We start from the raw sequence: 24,822 nt of genomic DNA on the forward strand, positions 1-24,822 counted from the left end.
TTGAGAGTTAGTGAGCATAATCACTCAATTTCTACTCTCACCAGGTTTTAATCTTGGTCTCCATCTAATTGATACTGATTAAATTGATGTGTGTTCCAGATGGATAACCAATTTTATCTTTCCCTTCTCTCCATACTGCTCAGATACCTAGAATAAGGTATCTCATCTATTTGACTTGATTCCACCAGTCAACTTAAGAGCTACACGGTCAAGAGCCCCCTTTGGGGAGCCCGACAGGCATTGCAGCGCCGGCCTGTCGAGGAGCTTTCCCGATGATGAAGCTAGTCATCCACTGGGATGCTTGAGGGTTCTTGCTCCTGTAGGATTAGGTCCCCTTGAATCCCTCATTATTTTCTTTTTTTTGGAACAGTGTACCTTTATATGACTACTAGTATTGGGAGACCGTACACTGGACCATGAATGTCCCGGTCCCTCCTTCTTTGAACTACCTACGTTCCCACAAACATTGCTAGACATAAATTCATCAGCCTCGCAATGTAAAAACAGTGTCTAATTCCAGGGAAACCCCCAGTTTGGAGCGTCTAGCAAAGTTGTTGGCAAAAGAGCATACAAAGTCTTCAGGATGAACATGTTGTTTTAATGCAAAAAGGACCTTTCCTTTCTGACAGGATTAGGTTTGGTAAGGCATTGCTTGCTTCATTAGATTAGTTAAAGCCATTATAAGAAGTTTGAAACCGTTTTCCTCACATTTTTATGGATGTTTATGTGGATTCCGGAGTTGAATTGAAATCTTCTGCTCATCTCTTTAACTAATTTCCTTTAGTATTACTGACCTCTGGCACTACTTGATTTGTGAGACTCACTTCAGAAATTAGGTCATGGTAGTAGAGTCTTTCACAGCTCATGAGCTAAACGTATTTTTAATATTCACCATGGGCGCACCACCAATATAGTGCACAGGACCCCATCCCTCCTCTCTCAACATGGTAGACAACAGTAGGCTGCTGTTTTAAAGCCTTGGTGTGGCTGAATGATGGCCATCCAGTCAGAAAGCAGCTCTGAGGAAGCAGCACAAAAATGTAGTTTTGCTAATTTATTTGGAAAATTATTGTGGGACTTTACAGTTTAGCCCTATTTTAAATAATTTTCGAGAGCATAATTTATGCGCAATCATTTTGTGACATCATTGTTATTTCAACATTTTTGAGGTTTGGTTTTCGCTCCTGGTCCAGCTCTGATAATAATTAGTTATTCCTGTACGTATGCATGCTGTGTTACATTGATTGATTGAACACAGTGAATAGAACCTTCTCTGAGAACTACTTCAAATGTGCGACACAGGAAGCATAGAGAGTGAGGATGGAAGATCAACTTTGGGGGAGTCAATGAAAGACGCATCAGTGGTTGACTAACGATGTAGAGACAAAAGGAATAAAGTTGAGGGGGTATGAAGGAGAGGGATGGTGATAGTCATAGAGTGGGAAGGCAGGAAGATTTATATTGTGAAGCCTTTATAGCACGAAATCTAGCTTACCTGGGTGTCACTGTCACATCATTAGAAAGCTAGAGAGGTTATTGTAGTATCATTCAACATGTAAACACATGGCACATGCTTCACTGCCACATTATTCTGAAACAACATGCAGGAGAAAGTGCAAGAATAATGTTATTACTCCCACTGGTGATGGCGAGGTCTCTAGGTGCTAAACAGAGCAGTTATTGCCAGTAAGAGACGTCAGAATAAGGACACTGTATGCACTAAGCATTTGGGGTAAAAGAGAGAAAAGTAAAAGAAAGACCAAATAAGTCAGAAACAAAGAGTAGCAGGGCAAAGAATAATATTATTATATAAAAAAGGGAGAAGGAAACAAATAAGGACCAGTTTAGAAGCACAGAAGGTGTATGCTAAAGTGAGGCATAAGGAGTGAGAAACACCCACTTCTGAGTGAAAGACAAAGAAAAACACCACAAAAGAAACTAACCAAATAATTTTGAACCTACTAATGGGACATAAAAAAAAAATCAACCAAATTAATTCCTGTTGTTTGCATTTAGCTTGGTTTCTGCTCAACCAGGCTTTTGTTCTTCCTGTGTAAGATGGGAAACAGCAAGTATTCTGTGGTGAGAACCACGCATGCCTTTGCCACGCAGACTTTACAGACGTGTCTTTACCTCGTATGCCTTTACCACACATACTTTTACAATGAATATGCCTTTACCACACATGCCTTTACAACTAAAATGTAAGCATTTTGCAGGTAAGTATTAAGGGCCAGACGTACGACCCTCAGCATTTGTGACCCACAATTTGCATTTTTTTGCACACTGATGTACAACAATGTTTGCAATTCCCAAATCGGTCTCAAGCAACCTGCCTCATTAATATTCATGAGGCAGGTCACAGTTTTTTCAACCCATTGGGTATGGCCGGCACTCACGGGGATGGTGGCTTGTTGGGGTCAGCAGAACACTATGGCCCTCATTCTGACCTTGGCGGTCGGCGGAGAGGCGGCGGTCGGACCGCGAACAGACCGGCGGTCAAAAAAATGGCATTCTGACCGCGGCGGTCACCGCCGCGATCGACCGCCACTTCCCCACTCCGACAGCCACGGCGGTCATGACCGACGGGCTGGAGTCTGCGCACTCCGGTCCGGCGGTCGACCCAAGACCGCCAACGGTATCATGACCCTGCTTACCGCCGCGGTTTCTGGCGGTCGGGAACCGCCATGCGAACCATGGCGGTAGGCACTATCGGGGCCAGGGAATTCCTTCCCTGGCACTGATAGGGGTCTCCCCCACCCCCCACTGCCCCCCCGAGTCCTCCCCCCACACCCTCCACCCCCCTGCCACCCCCCAGAGGTGGTACAAACCCCCTCCCCACCCCGACATGCACATACATGCACCCCGACATGCACACACCCCCAACATGCACATATACACACCCCCTACACACACACATACACAACGGGGACACATACCCGCACACATACATGCCGACATGCGCACCCGCCGAACTACACACATTGCCCATAGGCACAGCAGCACTCCCCGCCCGCATGCATGCACTCACACACCCCCTCTACACACTCTCACGCACACCCCCATGCACGCACACATCACACAACACCCCCCCACCCCCTCCCCTCACGGACGATCAACTTACCTTGTGCGTTGGTCCTCCGGGAGGCGACAGGAGCCATGGGGAGGTGACCGCCAACAGAAGACCGCCAACAGAAGACCGCCACACAGAAATGTGGGTCGTAATTCTGTGGGCGGTGTTCTGCTGGTGGAGGTTGACCAGTCTCCACTTTCCCGCCGACCGCCAGTGTGGCTGCTGGCGGTTTTCCGGCGGAACGCTCCCAGCGGTCGGCGGTCTTCACCACGGCGGTAACTCGGCGGTCTTGCGAAAAGACCGCCAAGGTCAGAATGACCCCCTATGTCTGTGACTGCTTTTTAAATAAAGCATTTTTTTAAAATTCAGCCCGTTTTCCTTAAAGGTCTGGTCGCAAAATAGTCATACATGGCCTGCGACTCGCTAATAAGAAGGGATGTCCTTTACACTCCCCTTCCTAATAGTGACTTCCAAATCCTATTTTGCGAATGAATAATAGGTACTGACTTACAGAATGGGGTTGGTACACGCTAAAATGCATTTTACCGTACGCAAACGGCCAAATGTGGTTTGCAACCGGTAAAATGCATCGTACATCTGGCCCCTAGAGTATATGTATGTATGTGTATATATATATATATATATATATATCAGAGAAATAGTTTTTTATGGTTTAGGGTGGGTATAGGTTTTTTGGTGGCAAGAGTATTTTTAGAGTCTTGGGTGGGTGTGGATTTAGGGGTTGTGGGTTAATAAGGTTATATATATATATATATATATAGATGTGTGCTTTTTATAATTGTATATATTTAGACACACGTATAAGGGTATAGGTGATATATATATATAGATATATATATATACATATATATATATATATGCACTGAATTTATTTCTTTGAACATTTGGCTGAGGAACATGTTGTGGGAGATATTAAAAGTGGTTCTTATTTAGGCTGCATAATCTTCTGTAGGGACATCCTCCATTTAGGTTGCCCACAAGACTGTTAATTGGTACCTACCTGTTCTATAACTGCATCACTGTAAGAATTTGGGATGAGTGATTACCCACCTCAAGGATTAATCACAACCCTTGTCAGAGTGAACCCTCAAAGTCACGAAATGAACCTATGCTCAACCCTCTAGTAGTTATAGCACAGAGCAAACAGGAGTAGATATATATTTTTTGTAATCTAATTTTATTAGGTTGAATTCCACAAGGCATCTTGAACCGATAAAGAGAGAGCATAACCACATTTGTATAACAAAAAAAAACATTGAACAATCACAATTATGTGTATCAATATCCTCATTCCAGCAGTAGTCCATAGTATGTCACCACCCACCCCATATCTGATCATACTTTTGGGGGGCAGCCTCTAACCTCATAAATCACTTTTTCTTGGTGAGCACACCTGTCAATGCCCATCCTCCAATCTGCCAGGGAAGGGGGCTCTGCTTTCTTTCCCTCTTCGCTACTTAGGAGGGCCCATACACGAAGTTCTTGTGGCCCCCCAGCTCCTCCATGAGTCCCAGCAGGTCCACACAGGGACTCAATTCTATGTGGTGGCCCAGCACCCCAGAGATCTCATATCTCACCCCGACCTCCTCCAGAAATATGACAGAGCAGGGCAGGGCTAGACTGCGTGAAATAAGAATTCGGTAAAGAAAGAAAACTTTGCACACCCTGCATGCATTGCACAGCCCATCTCCAGCAGCCTCCAGGGGTGTTATGTATATCATGTGGAGATAGTTAATTTAGATCATCTGATGTTTAGAGGAAACTGCCAGTTCTCTTTGGGCCATGCATGCCTCCCTCCAGTCGTCATAATCCCGCTCGCCCTCCCATCTGCGCCAGAGAAGGGTGAAGTGATCAGGCACATTTATCAACAAGGAACAATAGATCATTGATATGACTCCCTTACCCAACATTCTCATCAGTAGCTTGGCCTCAAGGAGACTCCATTCAGGGATATGAGTATCTACTTGGAGGCGGACCCACAAAGCGTGGCGCAGTTGCAAATACCGAAAGATCTCTGGGTTGGAGAGACTGTATTGATCACGCAGTTCTTGAAAGGACATCAGAGTCACTGCTCGGCAAACGCCCCCCCCAAGTATGAGATTCCTATTCTTTCCCATCAATTGAACCCCAAAAGAACGGGCACCTGTCTGAGCCTGATACTCTGCCACAGTAGTGTCATGTCTGTAAGGCAGTGGTTCTAGTAGATAAAGGGCAAGGCTGTTCTCCAGCAAAGCAGCATCACTCCAGTACGGGAGGGAGTCAAGGCAGGTATCAGGTTGCCATATACCAGACTCTAAGGCCCTCAAAACCAATGAGTTGCAGCTCAAGCCGATATGTTGGATCGTCCAATCCACCCGTAAACCACTCATTGATCGGGACCAGATGCACAGCAAGGTAGTGGCCATAGATAATCCACGAATAACTTAGGTTAATGTGTAAAGTATTTATGCTGTACCAAAACTGTAATAAAGTCAGAATGCAAGCCAATAAAAAATACAATTTTAATTTGCAAAAATTAGGAATTTAATAAACAAAATTTAAACGTTTTAAGTGGAGGTAGCGCTAAAAAGCAGAAATCACTCATGGTAGACCAGGACCTACGTGGAATTTGAAACTGGCCAGGATAGAGTGCAAGTTGGATACACCAACCAGGTTCATACAGGTCAAAGATCTTACCTTCTAACTTAGTTTTCGAACACCTCTTCAGCCATAGTAGTTCACTTCTAATGCCCCTAAGACCTCGGGGGAGGCACTTAGAGACTCACAGTGTGTCAGGGAGAGGCCAACAGCAGGGTTCTGTCTAGGTCCAATTGCACTGGTCAGCTGGAAACTTCCAAAGAAAAGGCCTATGTAGCTTGCTGCCTCCCTCTAGTGACATAGGAGGTTGGCTGACTGACCTTTGGAGTCCACTTTGTTGTCCTGAATATAAAAGAGAGCAGGTCCTCCTCTCAGGTTACAGACAGCAGGTCCTGTCCTCTTCTGATCTTCCACAAGTCCAGAACTTGTTCTGAAGTGGGTGATTGGAAGTATCACGTTTATGCCTGGAACCCGCTAGAGGGTGGGGGACTTCTAGGAATGCCAAAACCAATGGGGTAAATGTTCCACGGACCAACCCTACCCACTTTTTGAGTAGTTTCTGTTTGTCTTACTGCAAACAGGCCCAAAATGCAGTGTTTCAGGACAAATCAAGGATGGTGAAAGTCTTCAGCCGCACTCAACTTGGGATTGTTGAGGGCTAAGTGTGTGTACGGTGAGTGTACTATGTTACTCCTAGTGTCTTCTCCCATCTCACACTAAAATCCAGTTTGAGGGAGGCACTGTACTCACAATAAACCCAGAGGCAGAAGCTGGTAGGACTAAAGCAGGGTCTTTCAGCAACCAGAGATGGGATCTGCAAGAATGATCTTGGAATCCCTTCATGTATGGCCCAAGTGTTACATGTGGCCTGCTAAGCAGGATTTGGAACTGTTGTGTCAAAAAGGAAACCCAAAGCCCAACCTTGCATATTCAGTGGAGTTCAAATGAGTCATCTCTGCCCTATCATCTCAGTCTCTTGTTTGCTCCTTGAGGCTTTTCACAGTTTTTTCACAACTATTCAATGCTGAGCACAGACTGTGAGCTGGCAGAGGCTTATGCAAATTAGTCTTTTGACAGTTCAGGTAAATAAAGGGTAACATTTACAAATCTGACTTCACTATTGAATTGGATTTTTAATAACAATCAAAATAGTGGTTTAATTATTTTTGTAGCCAGTCCCATTCCATAGTGTTAATATTTAATACTGCTTCCAGTGTTTCTCTGCATGCCTGTCAGCACCCCTCCAGTGAAAATAGCTTGTGGATGCTAGTCCCTGCAACAACATGCTAACTTTACATTTTTACATGTTCTACTTTTAAATATCATGCACCCTGCTCTGTGGGCTAAAAGATCTACAAATGGGTGGCCTGCTAATATTACAAAAGGAAGCTTTTTACCTGTCAAAAGCGTTTATTAGGACAAGTTGCACAGCTTGTTTGCAACTGTTACAGTGGGGCTGCAACGCTAGGCCTGAGTCCATGTTTTCTCTCTTTGCCACTGTAGTGGATGGAACAATAGCTGCTGCAGTCCACTAGTGGCACTTAACCTCCAGGCCCTGGGTAAAGTGTGCACACTGTATACTAGAGACTTTTATAGACATGTTAAATAAACCAATTAGATTTACGATATTTAATCATGTTTAAAGGGAAGCACAGGCACTTTACTACTGGTTAACAGTAATAAAGTACACAGAGTTCTAAAGCCAGCAAACAAAATTAGGAGCCAGCAAAGGGGAAACATCTGGGGAAACCATGCAGAAAAGACACATTTCCTACCATGATCCTCTGTGGGGTACAATTGCGTCACCCTATACTACCATATTTAGATTTGGTCGTTTTCTCTCTGATAGCTGTTGTGGGCAGGAATGCCATCATGTGTTAGTGTGATTGTTGGGATGAATGACAGAAAACCTGTAAGATTGACCAAATAATTTGAATACAGAGCAATACATCTGTTTTCAGTTTTCAGCAAAATTTTGGCAATTGCAGCACGTGTTGGTGCGTAGGGTCTATGCTCTGAACTGTCATCTCCTCCCCGATTCGTTGCTAAGATTATTTATAAGTTGTTGGATTCTTAAGGGGCTTGACGTATGAACAAAAAGCTTTTACCTATAATATTTGCATTTCCTAATCTAGTTATATAACTGATGGATGTCCCCATTCTTTTGCTCATGGCTGGGTGTAGCATTTTTTCATCTAATCATCAGTACGTTTTTAGGAACTAAGCCAAGACGTGCAGAAATGAAGAGGGGGTGAGTCCATACATTGTGCAGCAGGGCTGCTTGTTGACAAACCTGTCGCCGTTACATCAAAATATTTTTTAACTTTATAGGGGACTTTCTAGATTGTCCAGAGGAGTCTGAACTTGCTGGTGATGTAAAAAAAAAAAAAAACAAGTGGATTATTCAGTACAGAATCTCAAAAGTTAATAAATGGTTAAATTATAACTTACATTTTAAAATCAAAGTATGCATTTCCAGTTATGAGAAGAGACTAGGAAACTGAGTTCAACTACATGCTCTAACAGATTTTAGATGCTCACTGGTGAGACAAAGGAGCTAATGTCCTCTATTGAATCAGTATTGTATGGTGTTTTGTTCTGCTGTCTAATATTGTGCTTAATTTTTTATTTATTTATCTCTGTTTTAGTGAGTGACGATGGTCAAAGTTCCTCAGGCAGCACTGGTAAAGAAAGGAAGAAAAAAAAGACCAGAAAAGTCCAGCAAAAAGAAGATAGACTTCCTGTAGGTAGAACCTGCGATCCTCAAAATGCATTGCAAACACAATCACCGGCTTAATTGTTGATTTGAGTTTGATATAATCCACCAAAAGAATAGAGAAAAAAGGTTCATAGCAATAACAGTTGGTCTGTTTTGCACTTCCAGTCAAAAAAGGAACTCATAACAAGCCATAGGCCACAGAGATTGTCCTCCATCTTACCATCTGCTATGGGGTATCCCTCATGAGCCTGTTGATAATAGGTGAGGCTACTTTGGTGCCAAAAGTGGGGTACCAAATGCATTTGACCCAGAGACTGTCTTGCTCATAACCTGCTAAGTATCTTCATGTTAATTACTTTCAATTAGTTCACCATTACTTCAGTAAGTTATGCCTAACAAACTACGGCTACTTTCCAATACTCTTGGTTTAGGTGTTTTGGATGTTTTAACTCTTTTTTTTTTTTCTCACAGCCTGAAGATCGACAGCTCTTGAAAGAAGTTGGACCAAAAGGTGAAGGAAGCATTTCAGTGGTTCAAGAGCTACTTGACGAAGTAAGTGTTTTAAAAAAAGAAACATTTATTATATGATAACTTAGGTTAGTTTTTCCACAGGCATCTTCCCAGACCTAGTTGATAAAGCAACAAACGCCTTGGCAGTCTTTGAGCACTTGCTTTCAGTTTGCTCCTCATTAAGTTCATGGACCTGGGTCCAGAACCAGACACCTTGCCCAAAACACTGTGCTGTGTGGTCCTGCAGCTCTGTGGTCCCATGTACACCGGAATCCGGGGACTGAGACAACTTCTGCCCACCCAACCACCCACCCAATCCCCACCTGACCTTTATGCAGTGGGGTGGCTGCAGTATCAAGCAACAGTTTGAGATAACCCGAAAGAAGGCCAGGAGAAGCAAGTTGTGCACGCAGTGGCACTGAGTCAAAGGATGTCTGCATTAGAGCATGGTCCACTTGTTCTGAGTTTCCTTGAGGCCCGTGCCAGGTCATGGAAGCGGTGGGGGGCCTGGGCCACAGCCCTTTACGGGGGCAGCTTTGTTCCCAGTCCAGTCTGTGCTTGGTGTTGCCCTTATCCCTCCACTCTGTAACTAGGGCATGACCAATGATTAAGACCACTCGTGGGTCTCTGGGTAAGGTGCGTGGTAGGCATGGCATTGCTGGTGCTTTGGTGGGTGGATCAGCATTGGGCAGGATATGGCCCTCGGGAGAGCCTTTGGGTCCCAAACCAAATGTCACTTGCAGCCGGTGGTCTAAAGCTTGGAGTGAGACTGAGATTAAGGCTGTGGTCTGAGGACCAGAAAAAGGGGAGTGAAAACTGTAAGAATGTGTAAGAAAAAGGCCTGAAGGAGAAATAATGGGGGGCTCACAAGGAGCTTCACTCAGAGCTCAGAAGAGCTAAACAGCAAATGTAAGAGCGACTGAAGTAAGCTCCACTTATGGATGAAGAGAGTGAAAGTGTGAACTGTGTAGCAGTACCATCAGCATACAGAAGCACAACAATTTCCAACCCTATTTCATAATGTAGGAAACTGATATATTGTGATACTGGGGTAGTGAGTCTATCAATAAGACTGGATTCAACACAAAATCAACGCTTATTACTATCTACCACCCACTACCCTTCTTACTACTGACTTGCTATTGAGTTTCTGACCACCCTGCTACTTTTAGTTTTGTGATTTCTGCAAGTAAAATAAAATAAATAAACAGAAAAGTTATAACCATGGTAAAACTGAACCTGATGCTATAGACTAGAAACACGTAAACCCCACCTGGGGAAAACACCATTCTAGGTGATCTGGGCTTACCTTGCCACAGCAAAATTATAGCCACCCAAGAGATTGGAGTCAGGTAAAAAGTCCATTCTTCATTCACGGGTCTGTAAAGTGATAAGTAAAACATTAAGAAAAAAGAGAAGAAGAGTGAAGAATACCTCGAACATAATATCCCAAGATAAATTAAGCCCATAACAGTCTGAGACTGCAAAAAGTTAATACTATGTTGGATATGCCACTTAAGCCTCGAGGCAAAAAGACTCAGTCTGCTTCAACTGAGATATTACAAATAACTCATATTTAGGTGAATACAAAAAGCCTCCCTCTGGGATTTCAAGGGAATCCATGGAGCTAAAAGCTATTGAAATTACAGAAAATCTTCACCAGACAATATTGCTATTTGAGGGCAATCAGGATACAGAAACAAGGATGTCAACCATTAGAAACTTTAGGAAACATAGAATTAAATCTATAGAAGTAGGTGGTTCGGCACAGGAAAATGAGGAGCATAGCCTAGAATGTAATCTCAGTCTTCTCATCCTCAGGTATTCTAGGAAAAAACCTTTGAACAAAGGAACCTTGCTGCACAAGTTCATTAGAAGAAATATCAAGGGGACACGAACAGACAAAGGAAAATCTATCACATGGTATAGAGAATAAGTCATAATAGAAGTGATCTTGATAGCATAAAAGAAAGTCTGGCCATGAACTCTGCAGGAAAAAGACCCCAGTGATTGTGTAGTTAAAAGTCCATCATAATGTTAATCACAATCATCCGTTTAGGAAAAGAAATTATTTTCTGAAAGTTGAGGTTCTTTGTTTAAAAGGGTCAAACGGAGAGAATATCACACATGTGGAAAGAACTCCTGAGGATGCAATTATCAATAGATCTCAAGGCATAACCCATTCTCAAGCAAATTATACAGAATCATTATGGCTATCCCAACAGCACACTGGTTTTAATATAGTAGGTGATAGATCTGTCCTGGAAAACCTTCCTAGAGAGGCTGATGTTAAGGAACAAATGGATATGCTGGCTCTGCTTAATGTTATCAGGAAAGCTCAAACTGCATGCTTCTAGTCCATTATTAAAATTAGTCCTTACAAGCATTTTTTTCACTGGTCATCAGAACTAGTGCACTGCTGTAAGGTTCACTTTATACCAATGTGGACCAGAATACTTTCACATACTGCCCTTAGACCAGTAGGTGTGTGATTAAGCCTGCTGTCCTGACTCTACTCCTGGAACTGATCCTGACCAGCTACTCCACAGAAAAAGGCCCTTCCCTTTCTGAGCCACGTATTGAATTAGAGCACACCAAAATGTACCTTTTGAAGCATGATGTTCCGCTATTTGTTTTGTGGTAGTTAAACCCCTCCTGAAGGTAGTGTTTTGGGGTATCAAAATCAATGCCTAGCTATATTCTAATGGAGGAATCCACAGACTAGCTTCTAAAAGCATCCCTCAGAGAGTCTGGATGATACGTGAATCTGTGCAAAGAGGTCCACGTTGAGTCCCATTGGTTTTGGGATTTAGGTAAAGCAAACTAATGAAGTTACACTGGTCCAAAATGAGTTAATGTTGCTGGCAGAAGTGCCTGCAGGTCACTGTGTTCTCCCACATATTAAGTTGGTTCTGCGTTTTTGTCTGAGGGGAGGATTGGCGGGTTTTGCTAATTCTAGAATTGGAAGATGGAATGGGTGAAGTATAAGTTATACAACCAAGTCATCACCAAAAATGATCCACATTTTAAAAGTAAATTGGGAGCGTTTCTTAATCATTGCCCCTATGACTTTTATTTCACATATAGAATCTGTACTTCATTTGCTTTGCTTGAAAATGTGCTCCCACACCTCTTCTCCTTGACAGATCTCAGGCATGGCATGTCCTACAATTTCAAGGCAAAGTCTGTGCCCATGTGTAAGGTTCATGGTTTATGTGCCTTGAAGAACACTCTGTGCATCTCTCACTGTTAATAAGCACACATTTTTGTGGAGGTGCCTAAAGTCCAGTTTGAGAGAATGGTCCCAACAATTCCTGACAAAAGTGGATCAGATGTCTAAATGGTCTGGGGAGGTGTCCCCATTATTGACTTCCTTGACTTTGCTAGAAGAAACTGTTTCTTGGACAATGGCATTGACCGTTGACAGTGGTTTACCAGCATGCTGCTAATGTCTAATTGGTCGGATGCCTTTTGTTAAAAAGACAAACATCTTTTCTCTTTAGGTACAGAGATCTCAAACAAAAAAACAAACAAAAAAGCAGGTGTTTTCTTTATTTTATGGGCTTCCTTTTTAATTGATGTTTCAGCTTACACAAATACCTCAGAAAACAGTCATTCTGCTGAATGATCCACTTACAAGACATTCCTCCGTATTTTAGAGATGGAAGAGCATATGATCTTGCTGGATTTGCATTATGAATGCATCCATATTTCCATATACCCCAAAACTGAAAGTACCCCACTTGTTAAGTAGGTGGGTGCCACTACTAATTTCACTTCTGTCATTTGGCTGAAGCAGAGATCTTTCTGATGGCCAAGGCCATCAGGTCTTGGCTCATAAAAAGGAGATTGCGATACATGATAAGAGTTTAACACCACTTGCCCAAAGCTCTTTCGCAGGCGCCGCCTAACTAACTCTGAACCCTTCAAAATCTTCACTGTCTCCAACAACTAGGATTATTTTTCAGGAGCTAGTCTCAGTACCAGAGGGTGGCCCGTTCAGAAGAGTACATAAACCATCTGAAAAGTGCTTATCTCTCTAAACAATCATCAGGCTTACTTGACAATTCTCTGATGTGGATGATATCTTCATGCATACTAACGATACCCAACTTCAGGTTTCATAAGAGACCCCTGTAAGAAGAGTTTTCTCTTTGCTTAAAGAAACATAACTTTGTTTTTTTTTATGTTAGTTTTCAAATCCCTATCCTCCATGTAGTTGACATTAGAAGCAACCACATTTTGTAAATTCACATGTGCATGGGACAGCATCTTCAGCATATAGAATCACTGTCAATTGTTGAAGATTTGTTTTAATTTAATTTCAGATTCCAAAGAAATTATATACATCTTTAAAAGGAATGAGGCCAAGACACAACCTTGCTGGACTCCTTGTGATGTAGAAAATAAATCTGTACATTCTCCTCGCCAGCTGTACCTGACTGTTGCAATTGTGTCATTATGTTGCCCAATTATCATATTTAGTAAGGCATATTTGAATCCCATACCTGCCAGAGTTTAAAACTATTTACAGTTATTGACATGAAAGCCAGTAAGAGTGATTCCTTAATTACATTAACCTACAAAGGAGGTAATAGATATAGATTTAAGCACTGATGCAGTTTTTCTACGGTAAATTCAAGAAGGTGCTGGACTTGAACTTTGATACAGACCTGAACAAGGACAAGGTAGCTGTTATGAAATTCTTAGCAATTATTCTGTTCAACCACACAGTGAACCACCTCAGGACTCGGCTGCCAGGACCAATATACGCAGGTTTCTTTGGCTTAAAAGTTGATAACCAGTCACAAGACTATCTAGCATTCAACTCCTGGTTCTTTGCAGTGGGCAGGAAAAATACTGCCTCACTCACCATCTTGGACCTCGACTTCTACAGTCCCCTTCTACAAAAAAAAAAAGTCATTCTAAATAGCTATGCAGACACAGATCTCCTCTACACTCCAGTCAGACTGTCAAACAAATTTGTGCAGCCTGGACAATATAATAGCACTGTATAAATTGTAAGATAAATATGTGCTGCATAAAGGATAGCCAGTTCAAACTGTATTTAATGATTTCTCGACAGCCTTACGCGTATCGCATGTGGTGCTAATTTGTAATTTGTGGAGATAGAGGCCCAACTAAAGGAGTAGTGACTAAAACAAGTGCGCATCCTCACACCCATGCTATTTTCTCTCTATTTGCACAAAAGTTATATAAATGTACTCTCCTATGTTGAGAGGAGCTATTAGATTCTCTTTATTTAATGCAGATGGTGCCATCATATTAGATCTGTCACCTGTAAGTCTTCATAGTGAGTAGAACTCTATGAATATTAAAGTATACAATTTGTCACATAAATATGTCCAAAATTAAAATCATGATTTTTGCAAAGTGCCAGAAGCAGCTACATGCATGTGGGGACAGTGCTATCCAAGGATATGTCTATCACATCCATATGGTACAGCACAGTGACGGGGTCCTTTCATATCTAGGTGGATTGTGTAATCTTTATAACCCAGTTAAATGAAGACATCTGGATCTCAAATTGAGAGTCAAGTAAGATCCCTCAGGCTCTTAGGTATGAATTATGGCATTGAATGTATACCCTCTTGAGAGATTCTCTTTACTTAATAGAACTGGAAACATTTTGATCTATGTTATCTATGAGGCTGAGCCTTTTTGTTCAACCACTACGCGTGGTCTTGGTTTGGGTGGGGCCCAAACTGCAGTTAGGAGGGACATAAAGAGATGGGGGTTCATATATAAAGTGCAGTGAAAAACTTCCGGGAGACTATGTATAGAAGGATCTAAAGAACCTATTTACAAATGCTAAAGTAGTACTACTATTTACACTTCAAAATGCAAGTCAAAGATGGGTGTCTACAGATCTTCGGCTCTGCATCTCCTATGTTTTCTGTATGGGAAACTCTAAGCCTGTTGCAGAAATCTCTGTACACATAATTGTAGGGTTTAGTAGTAAATATGAGAGGGTGAAGGGGGAGTGGTGGGAAAAGGGTGAAAAATTACTTCCAAATGGGTTAGGAAATTGAAGGCGAGGTTTAGGAAGAGATATGACTGATACAAACCAAACAGCCACATAAGACAGTTTTTCCTCTGCCTCCCCTTAATGTATTATTGGTGTTGAATGTGTTTCAGTCTTGGGTAAAAGTTATTTAAGATTTTGCTTGTAGTTTAAATTGTTTGTTAAAAATTGTTTAATTTACAAAGTATTGTATTTAAAAGTCATCATATATTGAAAAATAACATTTACAAAAATGTAATTACGAAAAAACGTTTCCCTATGTGTTAGTGTTTTTAACTCCTTCCACTGATTTAAGGGTAATTGGCGATATGTGATGCATGACGTACTCCAAGGCTTACCTGGAATGCAGTTAGGACTGCACTAAACTTAAATGTGTATTTTATGAATTGCAATTAACACCATAGTTTATTTTATGTAATACAAATATTTAAATACTTTTTAAAATTATTAGCTATTTTAAAATGTATTAACATGTTATGTTTTAGTGCAGAGGTGAACAGGAGTTAGGTAAATGGGGTTTCATTTTTTTAAATTAAAAAGTTATCTTTTTTATTAATTTAAAATTATTTGTTTTTTAAAATTTGTTTTACTTTCTATAGTAAGTTTCTGCTACAGTGAGATTCCCACTAGCAGGCTCAAACAGACTGAAAGATACTGATAGTAACTTTGCACTTCTAAATTCAGCCGTAGGAGTCTCCACCCCCCCATTTCCAGGGTGGAGACTTATGAGTCTACATCGAAGTGTAAACCAAGGCCCCTGCAGGCTCCCCAGCCAGCACCCATAGTGAGAGCTGGGTATTATTTGAATCTGGGTGGCTCAGTACCCACCCAGGGCACCCACAACAAGAGAAATCGTTGAGGGCTGCGGAGGGAGCCCTAAGGCCACTGTGGCTCCTGCCAAATCCCCAGCCAGCACCCATAGCGGGTGCAGGCAGAAGCCGGCTTTTAGTTGAAAGTGGCCGCCCTGGTGCTCACCTGGCCCACCAATAACAAGGGACATCAGTCAGGGCCCCAGAGGGAGCCCGCACATCACCAGAACCTCTGCTGTCTCCCCACCCAGCAGCTATCCTGCATGCCGGTGGGAGGAGGCTACTTTCTTTTGCTTCCAAACGGGTGAAAGCAGCCTATTAGTATACCCATGACGGGAGGGAGCAAAGTTGTGTTGCCTGCCTGGGAGAGTGCAGGAAGGGAATACAGGTTAAATTCCCTACCCACACTCTCCTGGGCAAGGAACACAGCAGTGTCCCAGGGAATGGGGTCTCCCGGAGCCTCGCGGGGGGGAAGGAAGGTGGCAGGGGGTGGGGCTATTGCTAAGGTAGGGGCTACACAAGTACCTCCATAAAAGAATATATAACGTTGATCTACCCGGCCTTGCCCACACCGGGGTGCTTATTTTTTAAAAAGGGCGGGACAAATGACTCTGCAGAGTTGTGGTACTGTTTAAAAAGAAATACTTTTTTAACCCCAGGAGTGGTCCTTCTGGGGAAGCCCCGCCAGGACTAGGGTGACAGGTTATTGATACCCTGCCCTACTACTTGTTGTTTTTTTTTGTTTTGTTTTTTTTTTACTATTTTTTTTAGGACGGGACTGAGTACTTGCTGAGTCCTTAAATGGCTGCCATCACATCTTGGTTGAAGTGAGGCAGCCTATTAGATCTTCTAGGTTGATCTGCCAGTCTTGCTGCTGCACTCTGGTCTCTGTATATCTATATATTTGAACCTTAATTTCTCAGAAAATATTGAACGTATTTACATCTTGTGACAAAAAGCACGGTTTCTGAGTAAAGATCTATCTTTCTGCCAAATTTGAAGTAATTATGTTCAGACATTAGGGCTGTGGCTGGGTCTAAAGTTCCTATAGCAAATTGCATAAGTAAATTCCATTTGGGACCACAATTTTTCTTGGACCTCGCTTGACAGATCACCAAAAAACTTTCCAGGAAGGAGCTGAGGTGCATGAATCTTTTCTTTTTTTCTGGCAAATTTTGTGAAGATTCGTCAAATAACCCCAAAGTGATTAGCAAACCAAAAAAAATCAATTTCATAAGGAAACCTGGTGCTAACTGTAATTACACAGTGATGACTGCATAATACATATATATGTATATATTTATATCTAGTTACCTTATATATGCTTACCTTTTATATACGTGCCATGCATGGTAAAAGAACCTGGGTGGTAAAGGCTGCATGGAAAAGGCATGCGTGTGAATTGCATGCACTGTAACGTCGTGCATTCCTTAGGAAAGCCATCTCCTCGCCCACAGAAGTTAACTCATCCTGAATACCCTTTGTGAAAAAATTCATTTGAGAAGCCAACTTGAACTGGGAAATTTGGATATTTGCATGTTTAAGTCTGACCTGAGCATGCAAATAGCTTGTGCATAATATACACAAGACAATGATATTGACTATTTATGCACTTGTATTTCAAATCTGCTTTATGAGTCATTCATAGTGTACAGCAGCATATATCTAGTCATTTTCTTTTTTTTCACTCTTACCTAGCAAAACTAGATATTTTGAGAATTTAGTTTTGAATTTGTGCACTATGGCCAAAATAAAAGCAGCTTATCTTTACATTCAAAACCGATTACTCAATTTTGCAAAGACTTACTTTCACATAAATTGTAAAGGGGCCCAGATTAAGCAGATAAGGCATTGGCTGAGAAATTTATTTTATTTCATAAAATGTGATTTACTTTGATCAATGCAAATTGAGTGTATTCTTGAAATTGTGGCACTGCCACTAATATCTCTTGAATTCTGTCTCAGTTATTGATATCTGTTTAGATATCTGTTTATATGCTAGGATTTCAAGAAAGTAAGACTGTATTTCCTTTGATAGCAAACCAGTTGTTTCACATCTTTTGCAGGGAGCCGACCCCAACTGTTTGAACAATGATGACCGCCCTGCATTGACCGTGGCAGTCTTGAACAAGCACCATGAAGTAATCCCTGTCCTCGTTCAGAAAGGAGCTGACATTGACCAGCAGTCAGGACCGTAAGTGACAAAAAGTTAAAGGAGGATACTAAAACCGTGGGGGGATTTGCTACAAAAGTGTCCTGAGGGTTTAGGGACCCATTCACAAAGGCTTTTCTAGGAGTAGTTGTGTCTTACTTTTGATTAGGTTGACTTATTCCTGAAGTTCCAGAAGTAAGATGGCCCATTGAGCTTGGCATTGTAAATGAAGTTCTTAAATGTCTATAGATCAACTGGTTATTCAAGGTCTATTCTGATAAATCTTAGCAGGTTACCATTATCTATAAGAAATGCACTTACCCATGTAAAGAATTACTTTTTTCATGTAACAGTCACTGGAACTAGTGTTAGATTTATTAGCTTTTGCTCTTCTACTAGATTTTTGTAGTTCCCATCGGGGAAAAGTGTAGTACGTTCTTGTTAACAAATTTAATCCAGAAATTTCTTAAGGCATCATCATAACTTCAGTAATTTACTCTATAGGCAAGTAAGGCAGCATGTTACTGCCACAGTGGCACATGATTTAACTGCTAGAAACCCACAAGTTTTCTTAAATGGTTTTGGGGATGTGTGGGAGGGCTAAGCAGAAAGTCTTTGGCATGAATTAACCCTAAAGATGATTAGCACATTAGTGAATGTGGTAGCAAATATAGGGAGATAGGTAGAACCAATTTTCAAAGAAATGGTGGGAGTAGAAGTAGTAATTGTTTTATGTTCAAGAATAGTTAGGACCAAAAAAAGAAGCATAGTAGAGTGTGTAGCCTCCTTTTGCTGGGTTCCAGAGGTGGAAGGGACATTGCTGCTAAAAGTGCGTTGGGTGGTGGTTCAGAATGGGGAGAGGAAACATGTCAACTTACAGTAGTTTCAGCCTAGGTGAAGCAGCCAGCTCAAACACTGGCAAGATGAGGTAAGATATGAGTGGATATGGGGTGATGGGAGGCGGCTGGACAGTGATCACTTGGAATGCTTATGGGTATGAGCAATGAACCTACGAAGCCAGCAAATTCCAAGCAATGCACATCTTTCTTTAAAACTTTGCAGTGATTAGTCTACACAGTCACTAGGCTACGTGGATAAAAGTGTGTGGAATGAAGAAAACCTTGTTTATGAAGCTACATACTTTTTTTCTTTTTCACTTCCGGTTTTCTTGCTGAGATTTCATAGGAGTTAGACATCTGCATAAAGAAATGCACAGAATGGAAAAGGGTAAGTCATCAATGTATTGATGACTTTTGCCCTATTTACGGCTGACAAGCATAGGCCCTGTTCCATCAGTGCATGTAGGTAGATCTCTTTTTGATGTAGAGTATTATGATGTTAAGTACTCAGAGTTTCAGATGCAACAATGAAAAAAGTTCATAGGGTTTACCTAGTGCATTAAAGAAGTATTGGAATTGATAATCATGTGCATCACTTAATATTTTGCTATTTGATATGATTAAGGCCAACATGTGGTCTTTTTTAGGAGGCAGATTTTGCATTGATCACTCCTACATAACCAAATGACATATTGGTGCAGTTTGATTGTATTCATTTGCAGAGGATATCTCCACAAGATAATCTTACAGAAAAGGGTATTATGATTACAAGAGTCTAGCTACTTCTGATAGCATGTGGATAAGATTTTAGAATAATCTTTTTATCCAAAAAGGCAAGCAGAAGCAAAACCTGTTGAGTGAGTTTGATTAGTGTTTAGTTTATTGATCTGGGCCACATGTTTTAGTAGCAGATAACAAATGCAGAACTTCCCTTAAAAGTTTCTGAAACAATAAGTAGATGTCCAGCATGCCCAGTTCTGTAATGAGCAACCTCAGTGAGGGTACCATATTTTTCAAACTAACACTGATATTATGATGACACATAATCAAATGGTTGGTTGTGTTTCACTTCCAAGAGAACTGTCCATATTCCCAGAACTAGAGTAACTGAAAATGTAAAAGGTGTAGCTATGCTTCTGCCAATGACAATCCAGTTTCAAAAGAGGTGACAACGAGAGAGAGGCTGTTCCATACATACCAGTATTTGTGTTAAAAAGGCATTTTTTCACGCTTCAATAAATGAAAGAAGTGTAGTAAGTTAATTTCATAGTATGTTATTAAACTATTTATGTTAGCATAAACTTTTAATGAGAATTCAGGTGTTTGTTTGCAGTCCTATTTTTTTTTAGGGAGAACACAATTTACGCAACAATTTTTCAGACAGCAGTAAATCTACATTGTTTCTTTTTCCTGGTGTTAAAATTCTCAACCTATAATACCTAGCACTGTATCGACTCCAGCTCCTAACATTGTGCACTTTATATTCTACTACACCTTCTTAACCTGGCTTCACTCTGATGGATACTATATCCTCATTGATGTAAATTTGCAAATGCAATGTTAAAACTTTGCATAGTTCTTTTTGCTCATTCTTCCGCTTCAAATATATTCACTTATGTACTGGAAGCTGATTAACATGCTGGTCGCTCTATCCTGCAAAAATGTCATCATTTACTTTGGTCTTCAAATACTGAAGATGTCAGTGTCTACTGTTTACTCCTGCAACTGTTAAATATTAATATCTTCCTGCAGAACCATTTTTTGGGTTAACCATTTCTCTCTCAGTCTTTTCTTCAGTTGGGCTGTCAGCATTCTAACTGACCGAATTGGTCCATAATGGAATCTGGCATAGAGTCACATGCTCGAACTATTTTCCAAGTTCCCCTGATCAGGCTGCTTCTTTGAGAGGATCTTCTGTCAGCAACAGGGGCGGGTTCTGCACCTGAACCTGCGCACCCTTCACATTTGTGCGTGGACATTGAGCGATGACAGCTGACAGTGTTCAACCTTCCTCCTGAAGTCAATGATGTTATTTTGGCAGCCAGGCGTTCCTCCATCAAGTCGGTATACACCTGTTGTTGGGATACATTTGTGGCATGGTGTGATTCCAGAAACAGCAACCCTCTTTCTGCACCTCTTTTTAATTTTCTGTTTGCTCTATCTTTGGCCCGGTAGGGCTCTGCTCAGGGCACATTAAAGGCTATCTATCTGCCATTTCAGCATTTTTGTGGTTGCCAGATCAACCTTCTTTATTCAAGTCACGTGTTGTGGCTAGGTTTGTCAAACACTTGCAGCATGTTTCCCACCAGGCCATTCATCATGCCCCAGTGGGTTCTAAACCTTGTTCTAACCTTCTTAATGTGTGCACCTTCTGAGCCACTGCACAATTGCCCTTTTCAACTATTGACCATCAAAACTGCCTTTCTAGAGCCATTACGTCGACCAAAAAGGGTCAGCGAATTGCCAGCACTCTCAGCGAATCCCCTGACCTTCTGTCCTGACAAGCTGGGACTCAAGACTTGTGCCTACCTACTTTTAGAGATTGTGACTCCATTCTATGTAGGCCAGAACATCACCCTGCCTACTTTCTTTAAAGCAGAGGATAAACTTCGGCATCTGGAACCAAAAAGAGCAATGCTGTTCTTCTACCTTGATCGCACAAAAGAGTTCCAAGTGAACAATCAACTCTTCAATGGGTACGTGGGAGCCAGGAAAAGGAAAGATGTGCAGAAACAGATCAAAAAGGATAGTGCTCTGCATCAAGATCTGTTATGCACTGACCAAGAAACAACACCCAGAGCTTAGGCTGCGACCACTGTGTTAGCCCACGGAGCCCCTGTCCTGGACATCTGTCAGACAGCAACATGGGCATTTTTGCACATGTTTACTAAAAACTACTGTCCAGAAAGTCAGGTCCATAGCAACAGGCACTTCATCCATTCAATCCTGCAGGACTTTCTGATTTAAATTGGCTTTGTAGACCCACCTTCACGAGGCATTGCTCAGGTATCTATTCCAAGGTAAAGAATCTGCGGCTAGAAATCTATCAGATGAACAAGTTACTTACGTTTGGTAGTGCCTTATCTGGGTTGAGTCTTTGTCTAGCCTCAGATTCCTAACCATTCTCCCTGCTATGCAAACCGATTGCAGTGTAAGGGACACTTTTCTCAGGGCCTTTGTATTTCACACCAGTAGTCCGTTCTTATTGTGGCTCGATGATCCTTTGATGGAAAGTCACAAAAGTAACTGACAGCAGCTCACCAGGGTGGCACATATAGGTACTGTGCATGTCATTTCTGGAACAGATGCCTTGCTGATGCGGAGCTGAACTATACCACCTTCTAACGCTCAGGGGTACTTCTCGAACAATTCTGGATCCGGTCTGACATCTTGTGAAGAGAATATTCTAAGGTAAGGAATCCGTGGCTAGAGGGAGTGTAGGAGGCTGGCCTGGCTTATAGTGGGTACCTTGTGGTACTTACACCCTGTGCCAGGTCCAGTTATCCCTTATTAGTAGAATAGAGGTGTTTCTAGCAGCTTAGGCTGATAGAAGGTAGCTATGGCAAAGCTTAGGCTGAACTAGGAGACATGCAAAGCTCAAACTATACCACTTATATCATATAGCACAATATCACAAGAAAGCACAATACTCAGAGTTACTAAAAATAAAGGTACTTTATTTTTATGACAATATGCCACAAGTATCTCAGTGAGTACCCTCAGTAAGAAGGTAAGTAATATACACAAGTTATATGTACACAAACCCAAAACAGGTAAGTAAGAGTAAGAAAAGTAATGCAAACAGTGTAGAATTACAATAGGATGCAATAGGTGAACATAGGTCTAGGGGCAACACAAACCATATACTCCAAAAGTGGAATGCGAATCACGAATGGACCCCAGACCTATGGGAGCTTGTAGAGGGTTGCTGGGACTGTAAGAAAACAGTCAGGGTGTCCAAGATACCCCACCCCAAGACCCTGAAAAGTAGCAGTAAAGTACACCTACTACCCCAAAAGGACACAAGCAGGCAGCACCCGCAGAAGTACCGGAGCAGGCACTTAGAAGATTTGTGAACCGGAGCTGGCTCAGAGTCACAAATAGGGTCCCACAACGTCGGAGGCCAACTCAGAGGGTTGAGCACTGCAGGACGGAGTGCTGGGGATCCAGGCTAAGCTGTGCACGAAGGAATCCGTGGAGGAGTACACAGGAGCGGGAGCAGCTGCAAATCACGCAGTACACAGGTTTGCAGTCTAGCGTGGGGAGGCAAGGACTTACCTCCACCAAACTTGGACTGAAGGATCACTGGACTGTGGGAGTCACTTGGATAGAGTTCCTGTGTTCCAGGGACCACGCTCGTCAGGATGAGAGGGGACCCAGAGGACCGGTGATGCAGTCATTTGGTGCCTGCATTAGCAGGGGGAAGATTCCGTCGACCCACTGGAGATTTCTTCTTGGCTTCCAGTGCAGGGTGAAGGCAGGTGACCCCCAGAGCATGCACCACCAGGAAACAGTCGAAAAAGCCGGCAGGATTAGGCGCTACAATGTTGCTAGTAGTCGTCTTGCTACTTTGTTGCGGTTTTGCAGGCGTCCTGGAGCAGTCAGCGGTCGGTCCTTGGCAGAAGTCGAAGCGGGAAGTGCAGAGGAACTCTGGTGAGCTCTTGCATTCATTATCTGAAGAATTCCCCAGAGGAGAGACCCTAAATAGCCAGAAAAGGAGGTTTGGCTACCAAGAAATGAGGATTGGCTACCAAGAAAGGTAAGAGCCTATCAGAGGGGGTCTCTGACGTTACCTGCTGGCACTGGTCACTCAGAGCAGGCCAGTGTGCCCCCAACACCTCTGTTTCCAAGATGGCAGAGATCTGGGACACACTGGAGGAGCTCTGGGCACCTCCCCTGGGAGGTACTGGTCAGGGGAGTCGTCACTTCCCTTTCCTTTGTCCAGTTTCGCGCCAGAGCAGGGCTGGGGGATCCCGGAAACGGGTGTAGACTGGCATATGCAGAGATGGGCACCATCTGTGCCCATCAAAGCATTTCCAGAGGCTGGGGGAGGCTACTCCTCCCCAGCCCTTCACACCTATTTCCAAGGGGAGAGGGTATAAGACCCTTTCTCAGAGGAAATCCTTTGGTCTGCCTTCCTGGGCCAGGGCTGCCTAGACCCCAGGAGGGCAGAATCCTGTCTGAGGGGTTGGCAGCAGCTGCAGTGGAAACCCTGGAAAGGCAGTTTGGCAGTACCCGGGTTCTGTGCTAGAGACCCAGGGGATCATGGAATTGTCACCCCAATACCATAATGGTATTGGGTGACAATTCCATGATCTTAGACATGTTACATGGCCATGTTTGGAGTTACCATTGTGACGCTATACATAGGTAGTGACCTATGTATAGTGCACGCGTGTAATGGTGCCCCCGCACTCACAAAGTCCTGGGAATTTGTCCTGAATGATGTGGGGGCACCTTGGCTAGTGCCAGGGTGCCCACACACTATGTAACTTGGCACCCAACCTTCACTAAGTGAGGGTTAGACATATAGGTGACTTATAAGTTACTTATGTGCAGTGAAAAATGGCTGTGAAATAACGTGGACGTTATTTCACTCAGGCTGCAGTGGTAGGCCTGTGTAAGAATTGTCTGAGCTCCCTATGGGTGGCAAAAGAAATGCTGCAGTCCATAGGGATCTCCTGGAACCCCAATACCCTGTGTACCTAAGTACCATATACAAGGGAATTATATGGGTGTACCAGTGTGCCAATGAAAATTGGTAAATTTAGTCACTAGCCTGCAGTGACAAATTTAGAAAGCAGAGAGAGCATAAACACTGAGGTTCTGGTTAGCAGAGCCTCAGTGACACAGTTAGGCACCACACAGGGAAACACATACAGGGCACATACTATGAGCACTGGGGTCCTGCCTAGCAGTATCCCAGTGACACAAGGGCTAAAACAACATACATACAGTGAATAATGTAGGTAACATGCCAGGCAAGATGGTACTTTCCTACATGGAGTCTCTACCAGATAAAGCATGAAGGTATGTAACTTGTTCGATTAGAGAGGATCTGAACAATGGCAGGAAG

At 42.5% G+C, this 24,822-nt stretch overlaps 1 protein-coding gene across 3 annotated transcripts in view; it reads left to right on the forward strand.

Annotated features, from left to right (window-relative positions):
* The window catches only part of DZANK1 (double zinc ribbon and ankyrin repeat domains 1), a 741,684-nt gene that overhangs the window by 582,620 nt on the left and 134,242 nt on the right, over positions 1 to 24,822 (forward strand). For all 3 annotated transcript variants that reach the window (XM_069234738.1, XM_069234737.1, XM_069234736.1), the window contains 3 exons: positions 8,320 to 8,414; positions 8,862 to 8,942; positions 17,822 to 17,949. In XM_069234738.1, the coding sequence (XP_069090839.1) occupies positions 8,320 to 8,414; positions 8,862 to 8,942; positions 17,822 to 17,949 (304 nt within the window). The remainder of the gene's footprint in view (positions 1 to 8,319; positions 8,415 to 8,861; positions 8,943 to 17,821; positions 17,950 to 24,822) is intronic.

This window comes from Pleurodeles waltl, chromosome 5, assembly GCF_031143425.1.
Source record: "Pleurodeles waltl isolate 20211129_DDA chromosome 5, aPleWal1.hap1.20221129, whole genome shotgun sequence".
Taxonomy (NCBI): domain Eukaryota; kingdom Metazoa; phylum Chordata; class Amphibia; order Caudata; family Salamandridae; genus Pleurodeles; species Pleurodeles waltl.